General features: G+C 49.5%; 3 protein-coding genes across 3 annotated transcripts; 1 reads left to right on the plus strand and 2 right to left on the minus strand.

Moving 5' to 3' along the window:
* Positions 1 to 389: 389 nt before the first annotated feature.
* Positions 390 to 1,993, minus strand: CGGC5_v015017 (putative transporter; the record flags this gene model as incomplete). Its single annotated transcript, XM_032025336.1, has 4 exons — positions 390 to 690; positions 739 to 981; positions 1,030 to 1,747; positions 1,801 to 1,993. The coding sequence occupies 4 exons, from the start codon at positions 1,991 to 1,993 to the stop codon at positions 390 to 392; spliced, it is 1,455 nt and encodes a 484-aa protein (XP_031878170.1).
* Positions 1,994 to 2,572: 579 nt separating this feature from the next.
* On the plus strand, positions 2,573 to 4,141 carry hyuC-1 (N-carbamoyl-L-amino-acid hydrolase; the record flags this gene model as incomplete). Its single annotated transcript, XM_032025337.1, has 5 exons — positions 2,573 to 2,676; positions 2,732 to 3,046; positions 3,106 to 3,371; positions 3,432 to 4,014; positions 4,075 to 4,141. 5 exons carry the CDS (start codon positions 2,573 to 2,575, stop codon positions 4,139 to 4,141), a joined length of 1,335 nt encoding a protein of 444 aa, XP_031878129.1.
* An 882-nt stretch (positions 4,142 to 5,023) lies between these two features.
* Positions 5,024 to 6,734, minus strand: fsa7-0 (MFS transporter fsa7; the record flags this gene model as incomplete). The annotated part of the gene is made up of 6 exons (XM_032025338.1): positions 5,024 to 5,145; positions 5,208 to 5,339; positions 5,404 to 5,800; positions 5,859 to 6,097; positions 6,153 to 6,213; positions 6,270 to 6,734. The coding sequence occupies 6 exons, from the start codon at positions 6,732 to 6,734 to the stop codon at positions 5,024 to 5,026; spliced, it is 1,416 nt and encodes a 471-aa protein (XP_031878130.1).
* Between the last annotated feature and the right edge of the window lie 6,599 nt (positions 6,735 to 13,333).

The raw sequence follows: 13,333 nt of genomic DNA on the forward strand, positions 1-13,333 counted from the left end.
TGGTGCAGACCATGACGAAATTCATCTGTGGGCTCAATGTAAGGCATCAGTCCGCTTTCTGGCCAGCTTACACCAGACATTGTTTGTCATACCCAGGACTGTTTTGCTACATGCTATCGCTACAGCAAAGCGAACCGCACATGCTGTCGTTTGATCGGGCTTTACTTGACACTTGGAGAAAAGCTTTGCGGACAAGAGTACAATCGTGGTCATTTTTGCGATTTGCTATTGTAAAGGTGGACGCTATCTACTGGAAAGGCCTCCGAGAGCCGGCATCTTGACATGGAACGACGCACAAGCATTCGAGGACCTATGCATGTCCTGTACATAGCTCCACTTAATTAATCTATTCATGGCTTGAAGTGTTCATCAAGGCAATTCAGCTGCTTTCAGAACACGTATTGGAAGTGCAACGCTTGATCGCCATTCTTACCGTTGCTTTCCTTGCCCTCGGCCAGTAGACGCTCCTTACGGCGCATACGCCATTTAAGAAGAGCGTAGATCAAACCTATACAAATCAATGCAATAACCTCTCCTCCAAGAGACACCGCATTGCCCATGATGTACCGCGGGGCATCGTATGAGGGGTAAATCTGGGATGCGGCCATGCCAGAAGCGTTTGCCAGAGAGATGAGCATGGCAATCGAAACGGAGCGCTTGTAGTCGGGTTGAATATTGTTCGAAACCCAGCTAGAAAGGTTCAGCAAATACATCATCCTCTACAAGAAGGTGACTTACGTGACGAGGACAGTGTTGAAGGAGTAAACCCCAGCGCCTACAAGGAACATGGCAAAGAATCCAGCGGCTTTGTTGCCGGTGCCAACCGCAATGGCATACCCGCAAATGACCAATGCGGGGGAGTGTATGAGACAGACAGCGCGGCGGTTGATTCTGTCAGACACAAATGTTGTGATCGCGGTTGAGATGGATGCAAGGATATAAACTGGGATGCTCAAGTAGTTCGCCTGAAGAGAAGTATACCTAGAGATAGTCAGCGAATGTTCAACTTTGGGATGTCCTGAAACTTACCCGAGACCCTTCAGCAAAGTAGGGAGAAACGTGCCGAAACCAAAGAGGGCGATTGAGGAGCAAAACAGTGCCACGGAAGCAAGATAGACGAAGGGGTCCGTAATTGCCATAACAACCTGTGGCCAGGAAAACGAGGTCTTCTCTTTAGACATTTGGTCTCGTTCCTTGATGCGCATCATCACGGCTTTCTCCTCGTCCTTTAGAAACCAAGCTGTCTCTGGCGACGTCGGCAAACTGACCCAGCAAATGATGCCTATGACCAGCGAAATTGTACCCTCGACAATGAACAACCATCTCCAGGCAGACAGTCCGTGGCGTGCACCCATGCTCTGCACACCGTACGCGAATAACCCGCCCAGTGCACCGGACAGCGCGATGGTGATGTAGAGCACGGCCACACGCTTACCCTGGGACGCCGGAGGATAGATCTCTGAGATGACGTAGATCAAGGCGGGAAACAGGCCGGCCTCGAAGAGGCCAAGAAGAACTCGCAAGGCGATGGCTTCGCCGTAGCTGTTGATGAAACCTGTACCGATGGTGATGGCGCTCCAGCTGACGATCGCGATGGCAAGAACGCGACCTGGACCTAGCCTCTTGACGGCCATAACCCAGGGCGTCTCAAACACTACATAGGAGATGTAGAAGTACATTGAGATGTCGTTGAAGTCGGTGCCTTTCATCCCCGTGTCTTCTTCCAGACCAAACACGCGAGCATTTCCTAAGATCTGTCAGTCAGTGCGTCAATGAAAAGACATGGGTGGAATTGCAAACCGATGTTTGTTCGGTCAAGGTAAGCGAAAAGGACGAGCAGCGCCATCTGCGGCATCACGAACTTGTCGAACTTGGACAATACTGCTCGTTCCTGGGGATCGACTGCGATCTCTGCAGCATTGAGGCTGCTGCTATCATTTTGCTGCCGGACCTCGACATCCTTGTTCGACAAGTCTTTGCCCGGGATGGTCATCGTGGCGGGTATGGTACGAGGCTATGAGGTTTGCAGCAATGCTCAAGTTGACCAGACCATGCATGAGATTTAAACCAATTGAAACATCCTTACGAGATACGGGCTGCTGTATATACTCAATCGATAACTGCAGTTCCTTTGATTTCCCGACGTGGCGGACAATGGACCAACAGGGTCGAATGATTGTAGAGATACCACCTCGGGTCTGATAACCGGCAAAGCTGCCATTGGCTACCTGACTGCGTTAACCTGGGGATAAGCTATCCGATAACTAGAGTTAGCCCCGCATTGTCGGCGGTCAGCCGGGGTAAATACCGACGGCCGATGACGGCCGACGGCGGACAACCGCCGTCGGTGGATAATCACTTCCCAATTGGGTTGTCCTATCGCCCGGTGCGGGGCATCCTCAGACGCCGTTGGCTGTTTGCCGATCAGAGTATGCTTGAGTTGGTATATCATTCATGCTATGAATCTCCATGAACGATTTCGACAAAACACTTTGAGCTGCTTCCATTGGACTCTACTTGAATTGTTCTTACTTAACCGACTAGCAAAACGCTCTACGGAAGAAAGCGAAACATGGGTTCTCTGGGCACCACGAGTCAACTGCGAATCAGTCAAGAGAGCTTGGCTGGACTGCTCCATGAGAGTTGTCAATTTGGCGCCGCACATCGATATGGAAAGTGAGATTGCTAGATAATGTCCCAAACACGCAGGTTCACAATCTCACAATGATAGAGCATCTATCGATACCGGTATGGAGCGACTTAGTCTCGACGACACAGACAAGCAAGTGAGAGATTGGTTCATGCAGCACGCCAAGTCGCTCGGCTGCGAGACCTTCTATGATGAGATGGGCAATTTGTTCGCCATCCGCGCTGGAAAGAACAAGAATGCCCCGCCAATCATGATGGGATCCCATCTTGACACACAGCCCACTGGCGGTCGCTACGACGGTATCTTGGGTGTCATCTCTGGTCTCGAGGTGCTGCGAGTCTTGAGTGAGAATGATTATGAGACCGAAGGGCCAATTGGCGTCGTCAATTGGACAAAGTACGTCTTCTGCTCGGTTGCACAAAGTCCGTTCCCAACTAAATACTGACTAAATCTAGCGAAGAGGGCGCGCGGTTCCCGAAAATGGCCGTATCTTCAGGCGTCTGGGCTGAAGCCATCCCACTTAAAACAGCCTGGGACCTGAGAGAAGTGTCGTCACGCGACGGTAAACCCAAGTCCATGAAGGAGGAGCTCGACAGAATTGGCTACACCGGTGAACGCGCGGCTTCGTACCGCACGAATCCTTTTGCTGCCCACTTCGAGCTACACATCGAACAGGGCCCTATTCTGGAAGATGAAAAGCAAAAGATTGGTGTCGTTCAAGGTGAGGACCCCAACCTAGTGATGGCTATGAGACCTGACTGAGTATTGACACTCAAAACAGGCGTGCAAGCTTTCAAATGGTTCAACATCACTGTCAGAGGTCGCGATAGTCACGCCGGAACAACACCACTGTATGCGCGCAAGGACCCGGTACTCTGTGCAAGCAAGCTTATCGTTGCGGCCAACGCCATCGCCCATGAGTTCAATGGTCTCGCTACAACGGGTATCTTCACCACAGACCCAGGAACAGTCAACACAATGGCGCACACAGTTAAGTTCACCCTTGACGTGCGGCATGTAGAGGACGCAGTGTTGGGCGAGATGGTCCGCCGCTGCGAGGAAGAGTTTGAGCGTGTCGGAAAAGATGACAGCGGGAAAGGATGCGTTGTGGACTGGGAACTCCTGGTCGACAGTCCGGCCGTTCAGTTCCATCCGGATTGCATCGCTGCTGTTGAGGCGAGTGCTGCTGATGTGTGCTCCACGCTTCCCGAGGCCGGTGAGCGTAAGCTGTTCAGACCAATGATCAGTGGTGCCGGACACGACAGCTGCTATACGAACCTGCGGGTGCCGACAAGCATGATCTTCACACAGACAAGGGAGGGTATCAGCCACAACCCTACGGAATATTGCTCACCGGAGGACTGGTATTACTAATCCATTAATCCCGTCAACCTGATTGATAAACGACGCTGACCTTTGCATAGTGCGATTGGTACCAATGTGTTACTTGGAGCGGTACTGCGTTATGATAAGCTGCGTGCCGGGGAATAACTGCCACCGTCTGCCATGTGTTCAATTTGAGATCAATTGACGATCTAAGGTATTTGATGAACGGAGTGACTAACTTGTGTGCGGAAGACAGTTGCTGAACCTCAATCAACGGGGCGAGGCCCCCTGAATATGAGAACTACCACCAATAGCCAAAGTTTACTGTTTGATTGTTTATTGTCTAGTTCTTGATGTCTCCGCTCGAATAGCTTGGTTCTTTAAAAGCCGGTTATTGGGGCCAAATTGCCTCATCATGTTCGTAAATTACACTGGTATACATTAGGAGGTTTCCAACATTGAACGTCGGCTCCTCAAGATGGTTCTTTTGACTACTTCTATGGATGCGCCTTCTAAGTGAGTGGTGGACTCTCCAAGTCATTGAGATCCTCAACAAAGCATTGCAACATTTGCATTACCCTGAATGATATTGCAAACCTTAACAACGCCCAAAATTACGCTTTTTTTCTAGTGGATATCACAGCAAACTATTAATACGCAAGTAGAGAAGTGGATAAGGATACGCCGAATAAAGAACGAAATGTTATTTGGTGGCTGAGAGAAGGAGATGGCGGTCGCAAAGAAAGTCCCTAGGTGTTCAAATCCCACTTAAGTTGAAGTTCCCAGTCCTTGGCTCTCAACATGTTCGCCGCCTCAGTCATTTTTGTGAGAACTGTATATACTGGTTCTTATATTTATCTACATAAACAGATGAGGCAGTAGTCTAATGTCTATTTTCAATGTCCCACTGATGCAATGCTTCGCAAAGTTGTCAATCTATTTTTAGACTCCAATCCTAATGCAAAACAAACGTGCCTAGGAAAAGCTCGACAATTCCCACCTTTCCGGAACATTGGTAATTTCAAACGACCCACGCTTCGTTTTAACTTACACACAACTGTCGGCATCATTGTTAAGCTTGTCATCAATAGTCTTCTGGCTTTGAACATGCAGTGTTTTCTTGATCATCGCCAAGACAAGCACGCCACCAAAGGTAGCACCAAGTCCAGCTAAAAAGGACAGTCAGCAACTGACTTCAACGTCTCAATCTGTCAGGATGATGTGAGCTTACTGATGGTAAAGGCCCAACCGACTCCGATAGCGTCTATCATGGGAACGACGCCACCAACAGCACCGGCCCCAAAGCAATATTGAATGATGTATTTTCCGCTAATGACAGCTGTTCTCTTTTCGGGTACAACCTCTGTCAAAGGGTAGTTCGGTAAGCAATAGATAGGGCCAACTAATAATTTCAGGGTTGAACCTACCAGCGGCGTACGTATTCAATCCGCTAAACGACCACATGAGTCCGAATCCTTGAACGAATGAGCTGATAACGGGCAAAGCCATCCTGCCAACTTCGAGTTGCAGACTCCAACCGAAGACCAGTGTTCCTAGGGGTAACAGGAAGAAGAAGGCAGGAAGACAGGCATTGAGTCGGTCCTGCGGCAGGCGGAGCCCATTTCGCTTTTTCATGTATTGCTTGACCGTACGGTCGGACAGCGCACCGCCGATCATGCTGCCAAGCAAAAAGCCAGCTCCTGGGGCGAGATAGAATAGACCGCTGATAAGGGGAGTAGTGAGGTTGAATCGTGGGTTGATAACTCGTCGAACAGATGCTATGAGGGCGTACTGATTGAAGCCTAGTAACCCGCAAGCGAAGTTCTGAAATCGGTAAGGGTTAGCGATTTTGACTGAGACAGTATCTGAAGGAAAAACCTACCACCATGATGATGTTTGGGTTCTTAAACAAACGAAACACATCCAATGGACTGAACTTGCGCAATGCACCCATGACATAATTGTCGCTGGATCTACTCTTAGCTTGCTGGTTGTCACAACCGACTGTATTCGGAATGAATAGGTATCCCAACGCGAGGCCAGAGAACGCCATTCCTGCTTGGACGACGTAGATGATTCTCCATGTTGTGTATGAGACTATGACACCTCCGATCATGGGTGCTTTCGTCAAAGTCAGCGCAAGCGCTTTGTGACAGAACCAAGCTACCTTACTGACCCAATGAATTTGCAGCAACAGAGCTTCCAAGAAACAGGCCGACTGCCAAGCCACGACTGGTCTGTCAGTCACGTCAGAGAATAGTCTTCAAATCGGGAAACTTCGACAACAACTGACTGGTTCAAAAGTGTCTGCCAAGATGGTTTGTCCAGCAATAAGGAAGTAAAGTCCGGTTGCTCCTCCGAGGATCCAGGCAGTGACGAAGAAGGCGAAGCTCTGAGATGTAACTGAGCCCACTGAAGACAGCGTGAGCATGATCGTAGCTAACAGATAGGTAGGTCTGCGACCAATGATTGTGCTGATTGGCAACCAGATGAGGGCAGATACAGCCATCGCAATGAAAACGCCGGCGTTGGCTGTGGTAATGACGTGGGTCGGGACATCGAAATCGGTGGCAACCTCTGAAACCGCTGTCATGATGGAGCTGCTGGCGAAGGTAGCAGGCAAAGTCATCCAGCAAACGACAAACAGTATCGTCCATTTTTGCCATGTTGGTAACTTTGCCACTGCGTCGTCCGATTCTGGGACAGCCGGTCCGGCCGGCTTCTCCGACGTTGTTTCGAGGGCTGCCTGGTTAGGCATGATCGTGTTTGTTTTGCTATCTCGACTCTAAAATCGTGTGTGTCTAATGTCACTTTCGTAAATGGCTCTAATACAAAATACGAAAGATCAAATCACAAAAGAAACAGAAAACAATATTGAACAGACAACGGAATCCCGGCGACCAGCGACAGAACGAGACAATTATCTTTCTAGGTTCACAAAACACGACATGCAAGCCATTGTGTATGATCCATCCTTCAGGCATCGAAGGACGTATCACCCCTGATCCATCGTCAAACGCTCGAAAGCCTTGACGGGATCGACAGTAAGCTGCAGTAGACATTGACGGCGCCTCATGATGACGGCGCTTCTTCCAGTATTACATGAGGCTCTGACTTGAGATTTTGTCAGCAAAGGCGGTCTCGAAGACAGCTTTGGCTTGAAGCATGAGGCTTTGACTTTGAGTGCAGTGCGAACTTGAACCAAATAGGTCGGGCATCAGGGGGAGGCGGCTGACGCTTCACTGCATCAGCATCATGGAATCATTGCTATTTCCTAATGTGGCAATTGGGGAAGCTTCGTGCTAGTCAAAGACAGGTCTGAGTGGCTTGCAGACTAGGAATAGCGCCCGCATGCTTACCGCAATTAGAGCTGTGACAAGGATGCGCGAATGTGGGCTTGCAAGAAGCTTCGAATCCCCAAACCGAATCTCAAACTCCGTCGGGCGCACTCGTCGCCCTACAAGGCTGCCTAGATGGGTGGCTTGCTCTCAGTCAGTGTTGCAAATCTCCTCGTAGCATTCGACGGGCATTCACTGGTTTGATGCAGAGCCACACAGACGATGTCGGCGCTCCTACGGGCGCTTGTACGGTAGATGCCAAACGGCGCCGGCCTTCGTAAAGCGCGGCTGTGTATCCCTGGATCCTGACATGTTCCTTTTCGGGGTTCATCGTTGGTTGCCTAGATCTTCAAAAACATTTTTCTTGCTTCATCATGATCTTCGCATCTCAGAAGCTGTACCCTTTTCGGACAAGATGGCTTGGCTTAGCCTAGCAAAGTTTGAGGGACAAAAGCAAAGTTTGAGGGCATGGCGTTTGTGGGGAAATATGCGCATCAGCCAGGAGATGACCTGTAGCGCACCTAGACCCTTTACGGATGGCTCCTAGCCGAAGAGGGATTGTTTACATGAGAGACAGGAAATTCACTGAAAAGGTATCAGAAGATCATCGTGCGATGGTGAGCATAAACGAGTATTTTTAGGATGGGAGACAGAGAAAAGTGAGGTCGGAGCGTGGACAAAGCTGATTATAAAACGCTTTAGCCTTCGTTTTCATTTGGACTAGCTGGTCGTCGGCAAAGCCGTTGTCGATCACGAAAAGACAGGCAAGATTTATATCGTGTATCCTAAAGCCAGAAAGCTTGAGGATGGTGTATCTTAGCTGTAGAATGCACAACGCCGGAAGCCGTATGTACCCATGTACCCACGGAATGAGATTGCTCTCGACAACCGCCAGCAAGAAGCTGCCATCAAGCACGTTTGTGGCAACTGCAACAACAACGTTGTTTGCGCTGGCCAGAAGATTGTGAGTTCAAATCGGTATCTCCAAGCCAGTCAGTTTGCATCTCTGGTATGACACACCGCAGAGCTGCCCATGAATGCTGCGCCGTCGGATTAACGCAGGCATAATCACCGGCGTTGTCAATTGCCGTGGTAGCATAAAAGGAATATATGCCTGCGTCATTTGGAAATGGAGATTTTGGACATCTTCATACATCGAAAGGAGCTTATCTTTGGACGGAGTGGCTGTCAAGACACTCCGCCAGCTTGGGCTCTTGCAACCTATTTTCAAACGGAGCTATCCTTGCAAATTTAAGTCAAACATCATCTCGAAGGCCTTCTATAATCTATGCTCTGACGCTGTCACTTTGTTGCTGGCGTCTTTCTAAAGACCCTGCAACGCTCCATTTGCTTTCCTTGTACTTGATCTTCGGCCTCGCGGGAATTAGTGGAGGACGAAAGAGATTTTGATCACGTTCTTAACCGTTCCACACAAACCGACAGCCAGAGGCGCATGCACATTTACCACATCGTGCTGTTCCTATTCATTCAGTCCCCTATCATGAGTTGCATGACGTCGACGCCAGTGCGCTTTCTCTTTCTTTTTTTCGCAATCTTTTTCTCTTGTGCGTACAATCCAAAACATGGTTCATGGCGAGATTACAACTCTGAACCGCTTCATCACTGATGTTCTGAACTCTTCGAATCATCATGAATACAAGGCTTGAATACCTTTCGCCAAGCAGGACCGACAGTCGAATTTGGCCTTATACCAGAAGTAGTATCACGAGGAGGTTCATTGTGGCTTGAATCATGGTTGCGTCGTATAGTAGACGCCCACGCGTTTCGCCATCGGCTCAGGCTCTCTTGCATTACGACCGGCTTCTAGGTTTCCTACTCCGAGCGAGTTCGGATACACTGAGAATCAGTTTATCAGCGCCACCCAAAAGAACGACAAATCAACCATATCAGTCCTGAGTCGAGGTTCTTCCGGCGTTAAGGTCATGTATGAAAGGCCAAGAACAAAAATTTGCGCAAGAACGCGATACCTGCCCGGACTGTCCGTCCTTTACGATAGAGTCATTGCCTTGAATAGAGGCTCTGCGACCATCATGAAAATGGTAGACTGTGGAAGCAGCGGGGCCCCACTATCGCTGAAGCCGATTTTGCCATCCGTCAGACTTCATCATCGGGTTAAAAGCTTGATAGTCATGCCATCTTTCTCTTCACCTTTCTCATTCTTCCAATAGCTGTTACTGAAGGTTTCGGTGGGATTTTTGAAACGTAACATAATAGAAGATAGATGAAAAGGGACTCTGATGCGATCGATCAGAGACCTACCATCTTCAGGCGTCGGCACGGGACCATAGATGGGACCGTGTGGATACGCACGTCTGCAGCACAATAACACCAAGGGGTTGCCCATGGTCACAGAAGATACCGTTGACTGCATCAAGTTCAGCTAAGACTTGACTTTGCAGAGAATCTGGGAGGCTCTACGCACCTAGAGCATCGAGGATGTCCATGGCTAGCCGTTACTCGCCCATCCAGACCGGACTAGGACAGTCAAGATCATCAAGAGCCAGTATTACTGGCAGAGATCAGAGGAATGACGATCTGGGAACCACGCTCAGGGATGATCGCCGGGTCGCGAATCGTCGATTATGGGGCATTCAAGAACCCCAGACCTAGACCACTGCCACTACCAGGGGGACAAGGTCTGGAACAGATATAGAATCTTCGCTTCAGTTTGAAAGTAGACATGGGAGTAATGGCTGCTCAAACTCATGCCGAGCACGCCGAATCACCGATGCAAGCAACACCGCCATCATGGTTCAACTCGGAACGAAGGCATACGCTCCGGTATTGAGCGTAATATTGACTAATAAGCTACGGAACACACGAATCAACAAATTGCACACTTTGAGCCGTAGGTCACCCGCCTTAATCACCTGGAAGAGAAACTTGAACCCGGGCCCAGGTTTTTGCATTCTTCTGCTTTACGGCCCGATACCGTTGGATTCATGAGATACATACCTCGGCCGGTGGCATAAGATGGCCAGGCAGCCCGTGCCAAGTTCTGCGACGCCAGCTTCTCGCAGAGATCCCCTCAGGAATTGTTGCTTACGAACTTTTCCTAATTAAAGCCAGACATCTGCCTTGGCCTCGATCGTCCAAAGGCGCTGGCAACGCAATATCACGACATGATTCGCGAATGTCGACCGTTAATTCCCGCTGCGTCCATCGAAGCGCGGTTTTTATTAGGGTACCATTGCTGAAATATTCGAGGACCGCGACGAGGCCTATCGTCAGACAAAGCTGCTGCAAGCATGCCTGTCATGCAAGGTATCCTTGTCCTGGCTTGGGTTAGGGCGACGTTTTCATCTCAACACTGTTCTTCTTATCTTCTAAGGGACTGAAGCGACATAAGTGTACTCCCTTTTCTTGTCTTTTGCGGGACTGAAATTACAGGCACTGGAAGGAAAAGATATGGACGCCGAGAAGAATCCTCGGAAGAGTGAAAACTTATGAGCCCCACAGCCGGGCCCTGCTGCGCATCACTTGAGGCCTCTGTATGCCTACGCAGCAGCTGCAGTACTTTCGTACTTCAGCACCATACGGGATTCGCGGCAGGACGAAGTATGACACGATCTCCGACCCCCGCATTGCCCGCCGTCACAACTTCGAAATCATCCCGAAGAACCAAAGAACCAACAGCATGGTATCTTCCATGTGAGTGTGAGTGAGGAATGGTTCTCGAACCTCCCAATGACGCCACAAAGAAGCAATCCTCTTCGAAGATTCGCCAAGCTGTCGTCTCGGAGCCTTAATTTACGTAACAACGCTGGTGGATTGTACAAACACCACATGGTGCAATAGATACATGCGGGGTGTCATGCGATCGGGTATTGAAGCTCGAAGACGGAGAGATTTTCACCTGAGGTGTCGGGGTGCTTATGAGAAATATTCCTCTGCTTGAGAGTGGAGGAGACATAGCGAGTCCTTGATGGACGGGCCGAGATGATGAATGGGGAACATCTGACGTTGGCCTACGTGTACCCTCGGCCGGTAACATTGGTTTTTTGTCTTCTGCCAACCCATCCTTTTCAAAGTCATAAACACGAAGATATGGGGAGTGGGATGAGGGTCTCGAAGGCTGCATGTTGGTGGATGTCAGGCCGGCATACCACCAATTCTGACGAGGCGTTGAGAAGGTAGTCAGAGCTTACCTGTGTTGAGAATCTACCACAAAGACAGCCATAGCCCAGTCGACGACATACTTCAACACGGCCGCAGTTATGGCACGAACATAAGTTCTCTAAATATTTCGGGCTGCTATCGATGCTGGATTGAAGATAGCTGTTCCTCGGGACATATTGGGTTGCTATAGCAACATTCCATTGGCATGGGCGGCGTCAGTATGGTATCACAAATGGACAAAGACTCAGCAGATTCAAAAAACGCCGTAATTTCCGAGGAGGAATTCCTCGAGATCACTATCGAAGGTTTGCCTGCCCGCCCAGTACGGACCCATTTCCCTCTTCCGTCTTGCCACTATTATCGAGACGCATACCCAGTTTCTCGACCAGACTTCTCATTCATTCTTGATATTAAAACTTGGATCCTTGATATTCAGCCCTCATTCACGGCCGGGGTAGCCTAAGGCCCTAATTCTACCGTCTTACAACCTTCCTTCTCCTCACCTTCCTTTCCTATACACTGCTCAATACAATAGGGTTAGTGTAAATATGGATCTGTCATTACTCCCATTACCTACCTACGAAGCGTCTTGTAATAACAGTGACGCCTGTGAGAAAGCAACGTTGTTTGCGTCTAGTCATACTTGAGGCTGGTGGCTCACTTTACCCCAGACTAACATCGCACTTCAAGGGGTCATGGGTAGTGTGTCCTGACTAATCACGGAGAAGCTTGGAGTTGCTGTGGCCTTAAACCTCGCCCAGTACAATCACATTCAACCACCTAAATGGTTCAAATCATCAATTCTAAACATGTTTACCCCTACAGAAGACTCGAAGCATTAAACCTTTCACCGCCAACCATGGTTTACCCCCTATTCAATCACGTGGAAGGGAGACGGGACCCCGGGGCCAGGTTCTTCCACAATTTCTGTACCCAAGGAACCCCGTGCTCGAAGCCGTCAGATCAGACCAATCACACGGAGTACGTGCTCATAGAATCTTTTCCGAGACGAGCCTTACTGTTATGCGACTTCTTCGCGCCCTCAAAAGCATCCCAACGGATCTGGAGATGCGATTTGGGTTTTTGACAGTCCCGAAGGACTCAATAGCCTCTCTTGCGGCACCTTCACCCAATCAGCACCTTCACCCTTGTCATGCAGCGGAATAGCCTGAAGCTGCGTGTCAACCTCGATTGATCCACGTCATCTAGCTTTCCAGTCTCGGTTACGTCATTTTACACGACCAAGAGGCACTAAATACTGCCAGCTTCATAGTCTGCCTTCCCCCAGACATAATCATGGGTAGCAAAAGTGGATCACATTGTCCTCTGTCTCTAAGCATGCCGAACATTTCACAGGGCAATTTTGGTCAAGCATTAGAGGGCCTTGCAGACCTATATGGTCGGGCTACGCCCCTTCAAGCATGCTTCTCTTGTAAGATGTTCTTGTCCCGGCGCGGGGAAAAGTAAGAGAGATAGGCAGAGGCAATCCGTGAAGGATTCCCAAGAGGTTGATGACATGACGACCCGGGCCCTGCTGGGCATCCCTCGAGGGCCTTTCGTTAATACACAACCCTTATCATCTAAACTGTGCATTCAATACACAGCGGAGATTGCGGTTCTGCACCGGATGTGAGTGACAATACATGCGGGAACCCACTCACAACCAGGGTGTATCAACGGCCAAGAGGACTGTAACTCGGTTAAATATCTGAACGCATCAACGTGGTGCCGTGATATTGGGTGATTGGGTGATTCCAACTCTGATCCCTACGAACGCGATGAGGACAGAGCAAGTCGTTAATGGACGGGCGAAGACGGCACACATTGACGGTTTTGCGGTTGGCCTATGTTCGAATTATGCGAGGTACACGCAGAAGCA

Source organism: Colletotrichum fructicola, assembly GCF_000319635.2.
Source record: "Colletotrichum fructicola Nara gc5 chromosome Unknown KSG_Nara_v1_contig09, whole genome shotgun sequence".
NCBI classification, from domain to species: Eukaryota; Fungi; Ascomycota; class Sordariomycetes; order Glomerellales; family Glomerellaceae; genus Colletotrichum; species Colletotrichum fructicola.